General features: G+C 40.0%; 1 protein-coding gene across 1 annotated transcript; it reads right to left on the reverse strand.

The window, feature by feature from the left end:
* Positions 1-19,015: 19,015 nt before the first annotated feature.
* On the reverse strand, positions 19,016-20,724 carry LOC121296164 (interleukin-8-like). The gene is made up of 4 exons (XM_041221431.1): positions 20,583-20,724; positions 20,288-20,423; positions 20,042-20,125; positions 19,016-19,674 (listed from the first exon to the last, which is right to left on the reverse strand). The coding sequence occupies exons 1-4, from the start codon at positions 20,644-20,646 to the stop codon at positions 19,662-19,664; spliced, it is 297 nt and encodes a 98-aa protein (XP_041077365.1). The 5' UTR covers positions 20,647-20,724; the 3' UTR covers positions 19,016-19,661.
* Positions 20,725-21,179: the final 455 nt, after the last annotated feature.

Genomic DNA, 21,179 nt, shown 5'->3' on the forward strand with positions numbered 1-21,179 from the left:
AATGAGATCCTGCCCATAGTACTCAAAGAAATGAAAGTAGTAATTTACAAACCGCTAACCAAGATCATGCAACAGTCTCTTGACACAGGGGTGGTACCGACAGACTGGAAAATTGCAAACTTAATACCGATCCACAAAAAGGGAAACAAAACTGAACCAGGTAACTACAGACCAGTAAGCCTGACTTCTATTATATGCAAACTTATGGAAACTATAATAAGATCCAAAATGGAAAATTACCTATATGGTAACAGGGTCCTGGGAGACAGTCAACATGGTTTTAGGAAAGGGAGATCGTGTCTAACTAACTTGCTTGATTTTTTTGAGGATGCAACATCGATAATGGATAATTGCAAAGCATAGGACATGGTTTATTTAGATTTCCAGAAAGCTTTTGACAAAGTCCCGCACAAAAGATTAATTCTCAAACTGAACGCAGTTGGGATTCAAGGAAACACATGTACATGGATTAAGGAGTGGTTAACATGTAGAAAACAGAAAGTACTGATTAGAGGAAAAACCTCAGAATGGAGTGTGGTAACCAGTGGAGTACCACAGGGATCAGTATTAGGTCCTCTGCTATTCCTAATCTACATTAATGATTTAGATTCTGGTATAGTAAGCAAACTTGTTAAATTTGCAGACGACACAAAAGTAGGAGGAGTGGCAAACACTGTTGCAGCAGCAAAGGTCATTCAAAATGATCTAGACAAGATTCAGAACTGGGCAGACACATGGCAAATGACATTTAATAGAGAAAAGTGTAAGGTACTGCACGCAGGAAATAAATGTACATTATAAATATCATATGGGATAAATTGGAGAAGGAATCTATGAAAAAGACCTAGGAGTTTTTGTTGACTCAGAAATGTCTTCATCTAGACAATGTGGGGAAGCTATAAAAAAGGTCAACAAGTTGCTTGGATACATTTTGAAAAGTGTCAAATTTAAATCAAGGGAAGTAATGTTAAACTGTACAATGCACTAGTAAGACCTCATCTTGAATATTGTGTGCAGTTCTGGTCACCTCGCTATAAAAAAGATATTGCTGCTCTAGAAAGAGTGCAAAGAAGAGCAACCAGAATTATTCCGGGCTTAAAAGGCATGTCATATGCAGACAGGCTAAAAGAATTGAATCTATTCAGTCTTGAACAAAGACGACTACGCAGCGACCTAATTCAAGCATTCAAGATTCTAAAAGGTATTGACAGTGTCGACCCAAGGGACTTTTTCAGCTTGAAAAAAGAAACAAGGACCAGGGGTCACAAATGGAGATTAGACAAAGGGGCATTCAGAACAGAAAATAGGAGGCACTTTTTTTACACAGAGATTTGTGAGGGTCTGGAATCAACTCCCCAGTAATGTTGTTGAAGCTGACACCCTGGGATCCTTCAAGAAGCAGCTTTGATGAGATTCTGGGATCAATAAGCTACTAACAACCAAACGAGCAAGATGGGCCGAATGGGCTCCTCTCGTTTGTAAACTTCATGTTCATATATATATATATATATATATATATATATATATATATATATATATATATATATATATATATATATATATAGTGAAGAGTAATGTTTTTAAATATATTCTCTTCACCCAAAACTATGCTTCAAATAGACCCTTTTTACTAAATGTTAGTACCTCTAACACATCGTCCTAACCTTGAAATATGAACACTTAGAACAGGCTCCGATTGAAGCCTGTAAGTTAAGTGCCATCGCAATAAAAAAGAAAATAAGAAGTACAATTCTCATATAGAACAAAGTGGTAATTACTGGAATATATATATTTTAAACGATCCTGCCACTCACATAGTTCGTTGCCCCTTTAAGAACTGACCCAATACACAGAAATTGATTTTTCAGCGCGATTGCACACTTTTAATAAACACAAATGAAAAGAAAACACACAAACGAACACCTAACTCCCTTTGGAGCACTAACTAAACAGATACTGGTCCTTCACTGACCACAGGACGGCTAAGCCGTTTACCTGTCACACAACTTAAACTTACGTTCCACACAACCTTCCTGGTACGACTGCTCTCACTCACACATAGTCAGGCTCTTTCCTCAGTAGCCCCTAGCAGTCTGGCTGCTTCTCTTAAATACCTTGCACCTGGCTCCAATTTACAATTAGCACCAGGTGCAGGGGATTACTAAACAATAAAAACAATTAGAAACCCTTAGCCCAATCACCCAAAAGTGCATTCTCACAAGGTTTTAGCAGGAAGGAATTTTAACCCCCTCCCTGCTATCTTACAAAATAGATATACACACACACACACACACACACACACACACACACACACACACACACACACACACACACACACACACATGGATGAAGGCTATATTTGCATCCTGAGCCATTCTAAAAAAAAGACAATACCACAGTAGGGATGTCAAAAAGTGAGAATTAATTAATCTTTAATCTGGTCAAATAATTGGAGCATCCTCAAAAGAATCTGGACACGTGGCACTGGTTGACATATCTTTGGATGGGGAATTGGATGCTCGAAGGAAGGGATTTTCATCCCTGTTTTGCCTTGGCCTGGACACCAGTGGCAAATGACAATAAGCAAGTTTAACGGTATAATGCAAGCATTATTTAATGTAATCATTTTAAAGATTTTTTTTTGTCACATACTATTATTCCTTTAATAAGATATGTTGTAATCATTCTTAGAAGTTGAACAGTGCAATTTATATTTGAACTTCTTGTTTATAGTACTGTAAAACAGATCATCATTTTCCATTTTGCTAAGGTCAGTGAAATTGAGTGGGAAAGGAAATGTTTGTCAGCAAATAAATTTAATTTTCAGTAATATATCAAGAAATAAGGAAATACTTATTTTGTTAAAGGTCAGTATTTATTGTAGTATAGCTTACTCTGCAGATTCAGTAAATTAAGTAAATACTGTTAAACATAATGCAGATTAGGAGGAGGAGGAGGAAGGCTGTTTTATGGCTCCCAATCCCCAGTATCAAAGACTTCAGACAGTAACTTCACCAATTCTCCAGAAGAAGATATTGCAAGTTTTTTTTCCAAAAAATGCATCAGAAAAGGTCAATTGTACTGACACAGGCATGATGGTTTTCATGTTTGGAGTTAATCAAGTTTTTACACTGAAGCAGTTTTTAATTTAAGAAGTATTTGAATTCCATTGTCCCCTGGAGGATGCCAAACAAATTTGGTGGCAGCCATTTTGATTGTAACATTTCTTGTAGCAACTTCTGCTTTCCAAACTTGAAGCGGATTTGGTGGCTGATGACATATGCAAAGTTTCATATCAATAGGTTCACTGCTTCCCAAGAAGATTTTGAAAGGTTTTTTCAAAAAATGCGTCAGGCCACCATCTTGTTTGATGCATGAGCACAATTTTTTTGCATCTGAACTGTAATTTACATGGGATGATACCTGCCAAGTTTCATGTTGATTGGTTACACCACGTGCGAACAGGAGCAGTTTGAAGTTGATGGAATAATAAGAAGAAGAAGAAAAATCCTAACAATAACAATAAGCAAATAGCTTATCATTTTAAGAGCAGTCTTTTATTATTGTCAAGAAGGGTGTGTTTTAAGTTTTATGAAAATCACTGTTGAAAGGGATTTTATTTTTAATGATTTTGTAATATGCAAAACCTGACTTATTGCACCCACTTTGTATAAATGAGTTGTCCCTCATGTGACTGATTTATTTGTTATGCCAAAGGAATCACTAGTAACACTCAAAATTGACAATTCAGGCCATTCTGTAGAACAGAAAAAACGGATCAGTAAAGTCTATAGAAGTGGTCAGTATTATGAAGACTTTACAGATAACAGCTCCCACACATGCAAGTACATTTCCAGTATTGTAAAAAATGATACTATACGATTGTGGCAAAGTGGTTTGCAGTGCACAGCTGCAGAGGTGATGCAGTGCTCAAGACAATGACAAACAACAAAGTACTGGTGAAATGATGGTTTATTTATAATCCAAAGTCTGATGACAACTTAATATAAAATATAAGACAATAGTTTATTTAAGAATTAAAAGGGGTGCACAACTAATCTAATATTACAAAAAGGAAAAGCAATAGGTTAGAGATACGCATAAATAGTATACAGGTCATCGATTTCATAGTCAAATGGTTACAACAACCATAACATCATTAGTATACATGGTTAATATACTAATATCAATTATGTCTGATCACAGAAAGTGTGTAAGTATTTTCATTACCCATTTCTTGTTGTAATTCATATCAATATGCACGAGAATTAATTCAACTTCTCATTCAGAATGGAATCTGACATTCCAGTACCTAATTTAGCAAATTAGTTTTACCGTGTTAATTTAGTTTAGACGTTATGTGCCAAACTAATAATATGTTATCTGCCTCAATTAATTGTATATTCAAATTAACTCAGAAATGGGGCAATTATCAAATTCTCTGCATTTATGAGGCAACTCCTTTGAGTTGCACATTTCAACAAACAAAATACATTTCTTAGGGACTCTAAAACAGAAAGTTATATTCTATTCCTAGAACAATTTATCCACTAACTTGATATCATTTGCTACAGTTAATTTCTTGAGTCATAAAGTATTTAAATACTTATCGATTTCCAACAACGAAGAAGTCAATCTTTGTTGAATTACACTACAGCTTCCCTCTCTGGATCTGAAGTTCCAATGAAAGAAGACGGTACTTTGCTTGAAGTACACATTCTATTTCGTCGGCTCGCAATAAACAAATAGTTATTTTCAAATGGAGATCAGCTTGTTGATTTCCAAGTCTTGCAGCATTATCTTTGTTATCAGCAGTTTTCCAACTGGAAATAGTTCAGTTGATCAGACGTAACTCAGTTCAGAGAATGCGTTGCAATTGAAAGGTTATGTAGTTCGTAGAGGTGTTCTCGTTGCAATTCTTCTGTACGGCTACTACTACATCATCTTAGGCCCAGCTGCTGGCTATGCTTCCGTCCATTCTTGGAGTGACATGGAAACCAAGACCCGCTTTCAGATCAAGGCAGTGTCTGTTTCATTCTCTTGTAGGACAAAGAGCTAGAGCTCTCTTCAATTCAAAGCTGATTTCAGCCTTCTCAGAACATGATTTTAGCTATTCTTCAGAACACTGGTTCATCCTTGCATTCCGTGAATTCGACCACTTATGCTCCCATGACATCAGAAACTTTCTTCAGAGCAGTTTAGCTTCCATTTCGTTTCTCCGAACTCCAAGCCACTCCCTCTCCACAACTTTCTCTTGTCTGGAGGCTTGTTTCTCCTGTGGGGAGCTTGCTTAATATGGGAAGCGCGTTGTTTGAAAGTCGCACGGCTGCTTTTGTTGTTCTCTCTTAAACCCTGTGCTTGGATAGTTTGTTCATTTTGGGCGGTGCCTGAATCCACGTGAGGTGTTTCCCATTGGTTGTTCTCGTTCCTAGACGGCCCCTTGTTCTCAATTGTTCTGCATCCGGGCGAGAAGGGCACTAGTCAGGGAGGCCACCAAGAGGCCTATGGTAACTCTATAGGAGTTACAGTCTTCCATGGCTGAGCTGGGAGACACTGTGCATATGGCAATAATAGCCTGGGTGCTTCACAAAACTGGCCTTTATGGGAAAAAGAAAGCCATTGTTGAAAAAAACTCACATCAAAGCTTGGGTATAGTTTGCCATAAGGCCTGTGGGAGACTCTGAGACCAAGTGGAAGAAGATTATGTGGTCTGATGAGACCAAAATAGAGCTTTTTGGCCTCAACGCTAAGTGCAATGTTTGTCGCTAGCCTAACACTGCACATCATCCTGAGAACACCATCCCTACCGTGAAGCATGGTGGTGGCAGCATCATTCTATGCGGAAGCTTCTCTGTGTCAGGGCCTGGAAAGCTTGTGAAGATAGAGGGCAACAAAGTACAGAGAAATCCTGGAGGAAAACCTACTAAAGTCTGCAAGAGACCTGGGACTTGGGAGAAGATTCATCTTACAGGAGGACAATGACCCCAAACATACAGCCAAAGCCACACTGTGGTGGCTTAAAAACAAAAAGTTCAATGTCCTGGAGTGGCCCAGACAAAGTCCAGACCTCAATCCAGTTGAGAATATGTTGAAAATTGCTGTTGAAAATGCTGTTTACCAAAAGTCCCCATCCAACTTGATGGAGCTTCAGCAATTTTGCAAAGAAGAATAGGCAAAAATTGCAGTGTCTAAATGTGCAAAGCTGGTAGAGACTTATCTAAATCGACTCATGTAATTGCTGCCAAAGGTGCCTCTACCAAATATTGACTCAAGGGGGTGAATACTTATGCAATCAATTATTTTCTGTTTTGTATTTGTAATTAATTTAGAACAATTTGTAGATTTTATTTTTTACTTTGACATTATGGACTTTTTTTTTTTGATCAGTAACAAAAACTCCTAATTAAATCCATTTCGATTCCATGTTGTAACACAATAACATGTGGAAAAGTCCAAGGGGGGTGAATACTTTAGAGAGCCACTGTATGAGTTGGACTATTTTCTGTCTGAGGTGTCAAAGCACCCAAAATATATTTCAAATCTGTTAATTTCATACACAGAATGATATTATAACCAACTCTGATGCTACAATCAGTTAAATCCACGGGTTCAGTCCCAAACAATAAACACAGTATTTAAATACACACAGTGAATACAAACACGGTCATCAGTCCGAAGTGAGTGCTGTGGTGCTTGTGGTGAAAATACAGTTTATCGTGAACAAGTGCAGTGTTGTCTGGGCTTTGTGCTGGCCTTTAGCAACAGCTCCAGATCATGTTAGCTGTCTAATAAGGACAAACAAGTAGATTTTAGACGACAAAGAAAAGAGATTTATCACCAAAATTCATTCTCTCTCTGTCACATACCCTTATTACTGTAATGATTTTATTAAGTCTGTATTCAAAGAGGTTGCATGGTTATACACCCTAATTAAAAAAGCATGAGTCGTTTCCCTAAGTCATTTACAGTAAATCCATACACAGTTAAAATGCAATGCCAGCATTAAAATCCGAGAAGTGTGTGTTCATCTGGCAGAAGTTTTACTGGAAAAATAGAAAAAAACATTTCAGTTTCCCTTATTAGTATAACATTTTTTTTAAAATTCATAAGATTTTATCTGTCCTAAAATAAGTCCAGCAACTGTTGGCAAGCCAGGTGGCCTGCTAGAGAGCACTGCATTTTCAGAGAAGTGTGAATATTTTCTCTGTTGCTTCTTGTGCCTGTATAAGGTCAAAATAGTTCAAGAGTTGGACTAAACATGGTTGGCTTTATAACACTAATCTTGGTCTAACTAATTTTATCTTAGACAATGTTGTAAAGGACTTTGCTGTTTATTTTGTAACCACCAGGACTATTTAAAAAACAGTACCACCAGTTCTCTACTACTGTGCTTTGCGCAGAATAAATAATGCTGGTCAATGCCAGAATTTCTAACAGTGATGGTGTGTGGTCATATGCAGTGCAATATATTGTCAGAATGAAGGGCACTCGGGGCTGTTACAACTGTCATTTAGTTGTAGACATCAAGTAAGCTCCCATTGAATTCTAGTTCCTGCTGTTGAGTATTTTGTGTTGTATGTTGTGTGTTAATGTTGGTGTATAGTCATTGGTACATGGGATATAAACGGGTCTGTGTAACACGAGTGTTTAAAATGTATATTTGTATTTAGGCACGAGGATTGCACAGCACTTCACGTGCAAGTAAAAAGTAACAATATGTGAGCACGGGGAATTGCACTTTATTAATTCACGTGCAGTTGTACCGTGACTCCAATTGAATGATTGATTAGCAATCGTGTCTTGGTACAGCTGCATAAAAGCAGCATGTTTTCACTCACTCGGGGTTGTGTGTTCGGTGAGTGGAGAACGGGATTGGAGACAGAGGTAATAATAATAATAATAATAATAATAATAATAATAATAATAATAATAATAATAGTTAAAAATATCAGCTGACCATGTTTGTTTAGTGTTTGTCCATTTTGTTTGTCTCTTTAATTTGGCAAATGTGCCATGTCCTGTGTTTTGTTTGTCTTGCAACCTTTTATTTTCTGTCTATGCACTATTAAATGCTGAGCGAGACCATTCGCTCAGCTCCACCCAACTCCACCTCTCTCTTTGTTTATTTCCTGGTTCCTGTTTCTGGTCTGATGTCCCCCACTCCAGCCGTCTTTGTGACACATGGTGTCATCGTGGAATAACCAGCACCTCCTAGATGCAGAACAGAGAGGGAACCGCAGTGTTTTTCTTGAAAAAAAAAATGGAAGGCTGGAGAGATGGCTGCATGGACCTGGAAGAGCTCCTTGCCTTGCCTTGCGGGGGGTACGGGCACGTGGTGGCTGTCTGCCCCTTCCAAGAGGAGGAGGAGCAACCGGCCCAGGAGAGGAATGTGAGGAGGAGGGGCAGAAATAATCTGCCCCACACAATATACAGAGGCGGAAGTAATGCCTGTGTGGGAGGAGCCCATACGTCCAGCACCCAAACGGGGGGACCGTGAGCGTACAGCGCCCAGAAGAGGGGACCGTGAGCATCCAGCGCCCAGACGGGGGGACAGCGGGAAACCAAAACCCGAGGGACTGCTGTTGTCACCTCCGCCAGCAGAGGAAGAATGCCTGCTGAGCCCATCTCCACCAGCAGAGGAAAAATGCCTGCTGTCCCTATCTCCACCAGAAGAGAGTGAGTGCCTGCTGGTATCACTTCCCCTACTGTCACCACCTGGAGGAGAGGAGCCGATGCTTCCTCTGCCTCCACCACCTTCCCCTGCAAGTGAGGGAGAGCCGCACCAGTCCTCTGTAATAAGGGTAGACTACATGCCGCTCCCACCTCCGCCGCCAGGAGACTACACGCTGCTCCCACCTCCGCCGCCAGGAGACTACATGCCGCTGCCTCTGCCTCTGTCACCTCCACCGCCAGGAGCAGAGCAGCAGGAGCTGCCTCTGCCTCTGCCACCACCACAGCCAGGAGCAGAGCAGCAGGAGCTGCCTCTGCCTCTGCCTCATCCACCGGCAGGAGCAGAGCAGCAGGAGCTGCCTCTTCCTCCTCCACCGCCAGGAGCAGAGCAGCAGGAGCTAAAATTTTGACTTCAGTGATGGTTAAACGCATGGACCTCTCAGAACTACATTTCCCATCATCCCCCTGCTACATACGTAACTGAGATGGATTTAACAGTGATCAGGAGGATGATGAGAAATGTAGTTCTAAGAGGTCCATGCAGATACATCAGAAGCCATCTTGAGGCAGAAAATGCAATTTAAAAGTTTTTAAAAAGTGGTCAAAATGTAAAATAAAAAAAATTCAAACAATGCACACACCTTACGTAAACAGTTGTAGCAACACATGGGAACATTTAACACAATAAAATAAAAAAGTCGTTATGTGCCTGTAGCAGGGGGAGATCTGTGCTGACTCTGCTGGTGTGTTCATGGTGCTGCAGGAAGAGGACGGCAGTCGTCCAACAACCGTCTGTGAGTCATGGCAGTGACACGGGGAGATGGGAAAGTGGGTGTGTGGACTTTCCCCCTCTCTGAATGGCTGAGAGGCGGGTCTTGGGGAGATTGTTAGCCCTATAAGTTAACGCTCTGTTGTTTCCTCAAGTATGCCCTTTTAAACGCGCCGAGAGTGTGGAAGCGCTGGTCCACGACCAAGAACCAGTCGGAGAGAAAGAAACAGAGTTTCAGAGCGAGACAGTGAGGGCAGGGAACCCTTGGGCAGACCCCTGAATAGTATAGCTGAGCAGGCTAGTTAGCTGGCAGCGTAGGACTGTGATCCAGGTCGCACAGGCAGCGGCGACCGGGATATCGCTGCAAAGTGCAGCACGTTTTCTTTGTAGTTTTGTTATTTTTTATTTTCTCTTTTTCTTTTCCCCTTCTATTCTTGAATTATTGTTTGAAGCACCTGCGAGTGTACTTGCACCCTGAACTGTTTTACCATTATTTGGTATTCCCGTGGTTCTGTTTACCATAGTTGGTAAGCAGACCACGGACCAACAGCGCCCTCTGCGGGCCAAAAGAAATCATTGCGTCAAAATAAAACTGGGCACCTGTGCGGTGTTTTCAAGTTCACCTGTCTGTCTCCTGAGTCAGTGAATTACCCACCACCCATCCACAGTGCCCTTTAATTTGTTACTATGCATTCAAGCAGCGTGTTAAAAAAGCTAATAGGTCAGTGTCCGCAAGTGTGATGACAGCAGAACTGGCATGAGTCTTACAACACTAATTACACAACAAACAGTTACTGGAAAATCACCTGATGAACAATACATGAATTTGGAAAACTTTCAAAACAGAGTAATGTTTGATATGATTACTGGAGTTGGGAAACAACAGAGCCATAGAGCCATTTTGCACTATTTTCACTTATTCCAGTAGCTTTTGTGACAATTTTATTCTGGTGCTTGCTGGAATGTTGTTTTCTAACATACTTTATGCAATTCATCAGATAACCAATGAGTTTAGTAATTATCACAACAACCAGTTAGATTACAACTTGGGATCTTATACACCATCCACATTAGAAATACATTACTCACTGTGGTTCTCTTGATTATGAAAGATCACACATGATGGAAAGCAAAGTTTCTCATCTGTCACCCCCAAGTTATTATTTCCACTCTAAGCAAAGGCTTTTCGTTTATCTCCTATAAACGGCTTTAATTATATCTTGTTTTGTACACATTATCTGTGCTGACAAAAACAGCTATTACTAAGAACATTATACATGATTTAAAATATATATATATATTGAATGTTGATAAAAAAAACATTCTGACAGACTGCTTTGTGCTTTCTTTGCCCGAGTTTGGCTGATTTGTCGTTTTTTTACTGTCAAGTTTCTTTTATCCATGGTAGAATCACACTTTTGATTCTCATGTCTGTTTACTGACAAGTGCTGGTTTCAACCCCTCTTCGGGAGATTGATAAGCGGCCATTACTCTCTTTCCACTGCACGAGGCCTCATGTAGTGTTTATATACTGCATGGGGAGCTGTTCTGGTGCTGTAAGGAGACCCCGCGGGCTCGCGGCATAGTCCTCTACGCTGATTTAATCGTCCACAGCTACCACAAAAAAAAAAAACTGCTCGGGCCTAGCGCCCCTCTCAAGCCTTGGGCTCTCCTAGAGCGGCTGCTCTTGCCCTCGGCGACGACACCGACTGAATCGGCTGCACACCTCGGCATCGACCGCGGTTTTCCCGCTGACTTTGAGGCTGAGAAAAACAGCGCCTACCTGGCCACGATTGACTCGGCACCGACCTCGGGACAGGTTGACTCGGCACCAACTGTTCGGCACCAACAGCGCTCTCCTCGACGCCGTTTCCGGCACCGATTGATTCGGCACGGGTGAACCTCTTCAGAGCCGTCTACAGCCCGGCACTGACCTCGCTACCTATCAACAATGACCTCGGCATCGATTGACTCGACACCAACCTCTCAGCACCGATCCCGGCACCGACTGATTCGGCACAGGTGAATACCTTCGGGGCGGTCTAGAGCCCGGCACTGACCACGCTACACATCAGCACCGACCGTAGCGCGATTGACTCGGCACCGACAGTGCTCTCCTCAGCACCAATCTTGGCACCGACTGAGTCAGCACCGGTGAATCACTTAGGAGCCGTCTACATGCCCGGCACCGACCGCGCTACTATCGGCACCGCGCGCAGCAGTCCCACCTATGACGCCATGTAAGTGTAGTCGACTGGGTCCTCCGCTGGTTCCCACCAGTGTGACCAGTCCACGGCGAAGCTGCCCAGGAAGGACGAGCACCGGTCCTGCTTCATATGCTTAGGGCCAGACCATACGACCAAAGCACTGGCAGATGAGTTGGACTGTTCTCCGTGAAGAAAGTTCTCTAAACGAGCTAAGTACAGGACAGCAGCCCTATCCCCAGTCTCTCTCCCCAAGATAGGAAAATGAGGTCAGTGGTCCAAGGCCCTCCGCAGAGGTCCTCTAGGACCCCCCCCCCCCCCCCCCCCCCCCTACAATGACCAGAGAGCTCTCCTGCATACCTGGGTCAACCTCCTCTTCCCCACCACCAGTACAGAGGCACAGACACCTCTCAGGGGAGGGGAGATGGTCACCACCTTGGCGGTACCGTGATAGCAGAGACTCTGCCACTTCCATCGGGCAGGCCACAGCGGAGGGCTCCTTACAGCCCCTGCTGCATGTGTTGCGGAGGGAAGAGTTCCGGGCGCTAATGCAGCATGCAGCTGCAACCACGGATGTTCCCTGGCCAGCAGAACAGGAGGAAAAGGGGAACCGCTTCCTCCAGAAAAAAGGGCAACCATAGTAAGCCCTCCCTTTGTGCCAGGACTTCCTGGAATTGGTGCGCTCCTCCTGGAGCAACCCAGCATCTGCACCCTCAGCCTCCAGAACAGCAGAGTCTCTGCTGCACACTGCAGGAGCCCAAGAAGCGGGACTAGGCACATTCCACACTATTGCAGACACGGTCAGGGTATTGGTGCAAGGTTCCTCCTTCACCAAGGGGGATAAGGACCCAACCTGTCAGTCTAAGCCTTGCAGGACAACGGATGCCATGAGCAGCGAATGCCATGGCTATACTGGTGCTTTACCAGACCCAGTTAGCAGAGAGGCTGCAGAAAAGATCCACAGAGGCAGACATAGGGGAACTTCAGGCAGTGGCAAAGGCAATGACTGACCCAATAGAGGAGTTATGCCAGGCATCAGGGAGGTTGCTGGTGGTGACGATGGCTGCTTGCCGACATTTGTGGCTAATGCAAGCCAATGTCGTGGAGACCAAGAGGGTGGCATTACTGGATGCCCCCATTACACCGGGGCAAACATTTGGGGAGACGATTGATGTGAGCCTTGAGAGGTCCCACAAAGCCATGGAGGTTTCCTCCAAATTCTTGCGCCTCCCGGCTTACCATCAGCACCCAAGGTGGAATTCACAGCCTGCTTGGGAAAAAGGGCCTGAACCCCGCCCTCCACCCCATAGTAGACAAGCAGGCAGAGACAGAGCTGGCGGGTAACCGGTTCTCAGGCTGGAGACTGAAGCCGGGGCCTCAGAAAGACCCGCTCCCTCCAAAGCCCAAGGGAGACCGGCCCTGAGGGACCCCGGCTGCCACTAAACTCCTCCACAACCAGACTGACCAATGACAACGACCCATTTCAAGGCTGCACTGAGGACTCCTGGGTGCTATCGACAATGAGATAATTAAATGTGCTACTTATTTGGAAATTTTCTCTATAAATATCTTCACATATTTAGGGAAGCACTTAAAAGAAAATACACATTTTAACAGAATAATCTATCTATCTATCTATCTATCTATCTAGAGAGGTGGCTGTGAGTAAGGCAGCTAGCACTGCAACACAAAATATTGCAGTTTGCCTGGTGTGGGAGAGACTGGGGGAGCTATATTGCAGTGGCAGATTCTGTCGCTGAGAAAGAAAGGCACAGTATTGACTTTGCTACCAAAGAAAGTAGATTTATGCAATATAAAGAACTGGCATCCAATAAGTATCCTTTTTACAGATTACAAAATTGTATTAAAAACTTTGGCGAACTGGTTGGGCAAAGTGATGAATTGTGTGGTGCATTTTGATGAAACGTACTGTGTCCCCTGCAGATCAATTTTTGATAATGTCTTTCTGATTCATGATCTAATAGCCTCCAAGCTTTTGGGATTTAAAGCTAGTCTCATTTCTTTAGATCAGGAGAAAGCTTTTGATTGCGTAGATCATAACTATTTATTTTATGTAGTTAAGCCTTTTGGTTTCTGTCTCAGTTTTTGGGGCAAAACTCAGTTACTCTACAGTAATGTTTTTAGTACGCTTAAAATCAATGGTGTGCTTAGCTTTCCTATTCAGGTGCAGAAGGGAATTCGCCAGGGTTGTTCCATGTCTGGGATGTTATATTCTTTCAATTGAACTGTTACTCCACAAATTAAGGCTATTTTGTCTGGCTTTTCCATTCCAAATGTACCGGTGGAGCCTATAAAAGTGATGGCCTATGCTGATAATGTTGCAGTCTTTGTTTTGAGAAAAAAAAAGATGTGCAAATATTAAATGATTGCTTGATATTGTTTGGAGAAGTGTCCTCTGTGAAGACAAACTGGTCAAAAAGCAATGTGTTTTTATTAGGAGATTGGGAAGGTAGTAGGCCTCCAGATCTCCCCCAGGGTTACAGTGGAGTCAAGCAGGTTTTAGATACCTGGGAGTGTTCTTGGGAGGGGAAGGGGTGGCTAAAGAGAACTGGGATGGGGTGTTAGATAAGGTCAAAAATAGACTGGTGATGGCTCCTGACTAAACTGTCCTATAGAGATAGAGTTTTAGTGATTAACAACCTAGTAACCTCCATGTTATGGGACAGAATAGGAGGTGTAGATCCCCCAGTGTTGTTATTAAAAGAGATCCAGAGAGTGTTTTTTTCTGGGACGGATTGCACTGGATAAAGCAGAGCGTGCTGTTTTTGCCTGTTGAAGAGGGAGGGGGGGCAGGGCTTGATTGATGTTGTGAGTAGGGTGGCAGTGTTTAGGCTGTTTTCTCTACAGAGGCTGCTCTATGCTCCTGAATCTCTCCCTTGGAGAGCAGCAGCTTTTTTTTTTCTCTCCAGTGGGTGAGGAAGTTAGATTTAGACAAACAGGTGTTTTTATTGAATGCTGCACATTTGGACTTGTCTGTTTTACTTGATTTTTACAGGGTGCTGTTGAATGCTTGGATACTACATAAAGTGCATCAAGATTTTAGGTGTGTGGGGTTGTATTGGCTCTTAGAAGAGCCGTTGGTATATAATTTTTAATTTGAAATGCCCAATTTTAGAGTCAAATAATTTTAATTGTTTACTAACTACTAAAGGACTGATAAAAATTGTGCAGTTAGTGGATCTTAAAAAGCGAGCTTGGAAAAGCCTTGAAGTCCGAGCATCTGAGTTGTAAATGATATTGGTGATGATGATAAGGGTAGCCTTGTTTAGTGAGGTGTCACAAAGATGGCCAGAGTGGGGGAAGTCAGACCAGAAACAGGAAATAAACAAAAAGAGAGGTGGAGTTTGGAGGAGCTGAGCGAATGGTCTCGCTCAGAATTTAATAGTGCACAGACAGACAGAAAATAAACGGTTGTAACAAACAAAAACACAGGACACGGCACTGGTAGCCAAAATAAACAGACAAACAAAACAGCAACACTAAACAAAACACGGTGAGCTTCTATTTTACTTATTACTATTATAATTACCTCCATCTACAATCCCGTTCTCCGCTCACAGAACACACAACAACAACCTTGAGTGAGTGAAAACATGCAGCTTTTATGTAGCTGTACCGAGACTCGATTGCTAATCAATCATTCAATTGGAGTCGCGGTACAACTGCACATGAATTAATAAAGTGAAATTCCCCGTGCTCACATATTATTACTTTTTACTTGCACATGAAGTGCTGTGCAATCCTCGTGCCTAAATACAAATATACATACTCGTGTTATACAGACCCTCGTTTTACCTCAGTCTCCACTCACCAAACACACAACAACCCAGAGTGAGTGAAAACATGCTGCTTTTATGCAGCTGTACCGAGACTCGATTGCTAATCAGTCATTCAATTGGAGTCGCGGTACAACTGCACGTGAATTAATAAAGTGCAATTCCCCGTGCTCACATATTATTACTTTTTACTTGCACGTGAAGTGTTGTGTTGAAGATATTCCTTTTGCTTTCATTCACAGGGTGGGAGGGCTGAATTTTGACAGACAGCTGTTGTTAATGAACACCAGCAAGCTGGCCTGTTTACCTGCGTTTTATTGTGAGATACTGCTTATCTGGCACATGATGGCAGTGAGGAAGAACTTTGAGTAGGTAGGGCTGTATTGGCTCTTAAAGGAACCCTTAATTTACAGTCCTTCTGTGATATGTCCCATTTTAGAGTCTAATAGTTTTTTATCTTTGTTGATTGACACGGGGGTTACTAAGATTAGGCATTTAATAGATTTAGATTGCGTGTAAATGACGAAAAACAAGGGAAAATCCACGGCTTGTTTCACATGGAAACCCGCATTTTACGTGTAAATGTTAGTGAATTTGTTCACTATAAATATTGCAAGGGAGCAGGTCAGTTGTTACTGTGGATTCCAAGATGGCAGAAAGTAAGTGGCTGATGGGCAGTTTTATGGTTAGCAGTTGTGTAGTTCACCTTAATGATAATGCATGCAGCTTTTTTTATTATTGTTTTTTGCTGTGTCTGGCCTGTCATGTTGTATATATCATGTGGGTTTACAGTTCTATATAAAACCACTTACCAAGAATTGCGGTGTACACTTGTTATAGTATTAAAACAGCTGTTTGAGTACCCTTGCTGTAAAAACTACGCTAAAGTTAAGACGCCGCATGTCCGCCCTCCACTCACTGGAGTGAGGAGGAAACCCGGGCATTAATAAGTATAGTTAGCGACCTGGATGTGCTGAACCAGCTCAATCGCCTGAAACAGCGTAACAAGCATGTGTACCAACAAGTGATTGATGCCCTCTCACAAAGAGAAATAGAGCTCACAACTCCCAAAATGCATTGCAATGTGTGTTAAAATAATTTTAAAAAAAGATCTGTTCCAGTGAACCTGGAACCATCTGGCAGCGGCAGCAGCACTCTGTTATTTCACTACATCTATGTTCATACATACTCAAGAGTCATCCTATGATTTAGAATTTTAAATCAAAGTTTAGCTAATTCACTTCATTTTCTAAACCCATCCTCCTCTACAACCTCTATAAATCTGCAATAGCACATTTTCTGAATGGAATAAAACCATTAAATGGTATTAAGGTAGCACAGAACAATAATTATTGACCTGATCAATTTCTTGCTATACAGTACTTTTAGAAATGTATTCCTTTCAGAAAATGTGTCTTTGCACTTAACATGATATTTAGACAATATCAAACAAAATCCTGAATAGCTGAAGCTGCTAAACAGTCTGATATAAAGGTTGTTGTTATTTCAGTGGTTGTCATGAATGAATGATCATTCAGTTCCAATAAATCTTAACATATTTGTGTTCCAACACAATCCAGGAAAATGGGATGTATCTCTCAGAAGCTATATGCTGGTTAAATAAGCTGCTTTTCCTAAATGACAGACAGTCGTAGTTTGACCCTGAAGACATTGCTAAGGTAAAATGAATTGCAAGCATAAAGGACACTCTGAAAGTAAGAAAGTGATTAGAGCTTTCTTCAACCGGTGTGCTGTTATTTAGGGGTGCACGTTAAAAAGTGGTACACCATATACCCTGGCATGTGCAAAGAATTTTAGCTCAGAAAACAAGGAAACGCCCATCTGACGGGGGTATGATGTACTTAGTTTGGCCCTTAAAGTTATTTTTAATATAATATTTTTTACAATTCAGCAATTTTACATGATTTTAACTGATGATCAACAAATTGGGTCAAGTTTTGGTACGTGTACCACATTCTGACTAAGTACCACTTTCAGGCCCTACACTGGTACCAGAATATGTATTCTGGATTCTCTCCAAACTACATGTGAGGCCTGTTGTGAATAGGAGTGCATGACTAAAGATTTGTAGAATGATTTTACTGTATTATGAATTACCAATAACCCCTTTAGGAATGGCTGAGAAATGTAAGACAATGCAATATTCAAGGCTTGCATCAATATAATATAGTTCACATACTTTCAGCATTCCTTTCCTTGTCATTTACTAAAAGACTGCTTGTGACAGGTATGAATAATGATGGGCAAATGCAAAATTATGATGACAATACATTGCAAAAATAATTCACCTGTCAGCCAGAAAGCTTTTCCTATGACGCACAGGAAGTAATTACTTTAGAACAGTGTAATGGGTATACATTTCAAAATGGTACAACTGATAATACAACTTACAGTTTGAGTTTTTGCCAATTTTGTCTAAAGTGACAGATTTAGGTGGCTGAGTTTCAGAGAAATAAACTGACATTTTGCAACAAAGCTGTTGACTTTTTTTATGAGGTAAAAAAGTGAAGAGTAATGTTTTTAAATCTATTTTCTTCACCCAAAACTATGCTTTAAATAGACCCTTTTTACCAAATGTTAGTACCTCTAACACATCGTCCTAACCTTGAAATATGAACACTTAGAGCAGGCTCTGATTGAAGCCTGAAAGTTATGTGACATCGCAATAAAAAAGAAAGTGAATTTACAATAATTAGCTATCAGGAAGCTGCAGCAGCTTTTTACCTGTAGCATTGTATTTCAAGGATTAAAATATATTCAACAGAAGGACAAGAGGACTGAGATACTATTTCTAGAGATACAATCTAGAGTATGGAATGTGGATTTAAACACAGGATCTACAAAAATGAATTATGATCTGCTAGTAAGTCCTTGTCAATGAGATGATATTCCTTGTTCCACAGTATGAACATCACTGCATACAGTGGTCTTTCCACTGTATTTAGTGATTTTGATAAGGGGTGGTACTTAGATCTGATGCTGTTTTGCTTTTTAAATTACACTTCATTTAGTACATTTCAATAGTTAAACATGGCTTGTCATGTATTTTTTTTTTTTTTGCTTTACTATACCTTTCTGTGCCTACATTGCTTACCTATGCTTTACAATGCTTTCACTGTGCTTTTTTACACTTTGCTATGCTTTTACTATGGTAAACTTTTATAATGGTAGAACATGTCCTATAATCTCTTAGCTCCAGCCTCTAGTTTGAATCACCTTTAGTTATAATTCAGTAATACATTTTTCTTAAGAAGATGTTTGAAAGCCAAATATTATTCAAATATTAGTTTTTATTTTTAACAATTGTTATTGAGACACTAAAAACATGGAGACACGGTATGTTTAAAATTAGGTTTCACACAGAGTAAAAAATAAATAAAAACAAGGACAAAACTATAAACACATTCATACTGGCAACACTTAATCAATAACTCTGATGAACAGATTGAATAATATATATAATATATATATTATAATATATATATATATATATATATATATATATATATATATATATATATAAATTTGTATTATTTTTCTAAAATATACAATAAATTTATTAGTAGTTTAAATCCATCCCTGAATGGTCTGATACAGTCCTTCCATATATATATATAAAATTGACTAATAAATTAAATGTATATTTTACAAAATAAAGTTTGACACACAAACAAAATAAATATGACAGTTTGCCATACACAGCTGCATTAGTATAACGAATGCAACATATTAGACAAGTGTATAACACTACATCACATTTTTTGACCAACTGATTGTTTTTCAAAAAAGGTACAATTTACATGTCAAGTTCACATTTTACATTTTTTACAAAAAAATGAAAAAATCCACTGAGTAATACTGCAAGATCAGCTTCCACTTTTCAGCATAATTGAACAAAAAACCTGAAAAAATACTGTATCAAGTAAAGTATAGAACTTCCTGCAACTAAGATACTTTCTGTAGTTTAAATACATCCCTGAAGGGTCTGATACAGTCCTTCGATACCCTATACAACTGTTTGTATAGGGTGTTCAATCTAATAACATTTTATTAAATACATTTATTTAAATAAATTGCTGCATAAATAAATACACAAATAAATCAACACACTAATACATAAATAAGAGGTTAAAAAGACCATCCTCAGAGGTATTTCAGTTCCTCTTTAGGTTTGCTCTTCTAAATTTCCAGCGCAGGATTTCAGGCCCGAGAGCTGCAATAAAGACAGAAAACATACCAAACATTAATTCTGCTATTGTATATGTATGTCAGGCATAAAAACAGAAACAGGTTTCAGAAGTCTGATGTAACAACAGGATACTCATTTACTGAGTTACAGCATTTTGCTTTACATGTACTTTTTTACACACATTACCATCAGTTATTACCTTTGCTATGAAAATGCAACATTGTGCATTTTTTAAAATGATCCTGAAAATGGTTACCCTTTCTTGAGACAAACAGTGCCAATATAAAACAGTGAAGCATTACAAAGTAGCATACTGGCTCTCTAACTTAACTTTAAAGAAATATGCACTATGTGATTTGTGAAAGTATAAGTATAACCAAACAATAATTACCTTTCCAAGATTTTCTTTATGACTATCTTGACCCAGTGGGCAGTTGGTTCCAGGCAAATCTGATGACCGGATTTCAGTGTGGCACTGCAAACAAACAGAGAAAAGCATAAATAAACAGAATTTTGATTAAAATAATTGACTTTGGCTATAGTTACTAAAAAACAAAAGAAAAAAACTTTACAATATTTGCACAATATTACAATAAGAGAAACTTTAATACTGGCGTTCAGCTTAAGAAACACTCACATGACTTCAGCATCCTTGCAGTGCGGTCCACTGGGGAAGAGCTCTACATTCTGGATCTGCCTGGGATGGATGAATCTGGATTCTTTTTGAATGCACTGACAACGGAGCTCCAGTCCAATGCTTTTCAAAGACATCCCTGCAGGTATAACATTGCCAGTTAATAAGAGTTTAATGTTGATTTTATTAAACCTTACTGTCTGAACTTTTTTTTTATTTCTTAGCAATAAACAAACTTTGGCTTAAAAGTTTTTTTTTTCAATAAATAATTTAAGCAACCTTACAACATAAGCCTTACCTTCAGATAGAGCAGCAACAGCAAGGCAGAGAATGACCACGGCCAATGCAGTTTTGGAGTTCATGATTTTCGTGAGCTGGTTCGTTTCTGGAAAAACAAGCTGAAGCTTTTCACTTAGAGCTCTGAGTGTTTGATTCTGCCGCTGTGTAGTGAGAACGTGTTCTTATAGCAATCAGAGTTAGGAAGTGACTCATCAAGGATTACGTAACTGGAATTTTTGTAGTGGTGTAATACTGATAACACTGCAATTTGGTTAGTAACAATCACTTTAACTTATTTATTTCTAATTACTAATCTTGCGGTTTTTTTTTGTTATTAACCAGTGTGGCATTTCTATTTTAATGAAATAGTATTTTGTTAATGAAGCACAGTAGAAAAGTTAATTTTACATTTAATCCTTTCTTAATTTCTAATTTACAAGTATCTGCCTTCTCCTACTACTACTAATAAATTAATAATAATAATAATAATAATAATAATAATAATAATAATAATAATAATAATAATAATAATATTATTAGTAGTAGTAGTTGTAGTCATAGTATTTTTTATTCACAATTTCATCTAAAGAACCCTGCTACCTTCATAATATATTTG

Source organism: Polyodon spathula, chromosome 2, assembly GCF_017654505.1.
Source record: "Polyodon spathula isolate WHYD16114869_AA chromosome 2, ASM1765450v1, whole genome shotgun sequence".
Classification (NCBI taxonomy): domain Eukaryota; kingdom Metazoa; phylum Chordata; class Actinopteri; order Acipenseriformes; family Polyodontidae; genus Polyodon; species Polyodon spathula.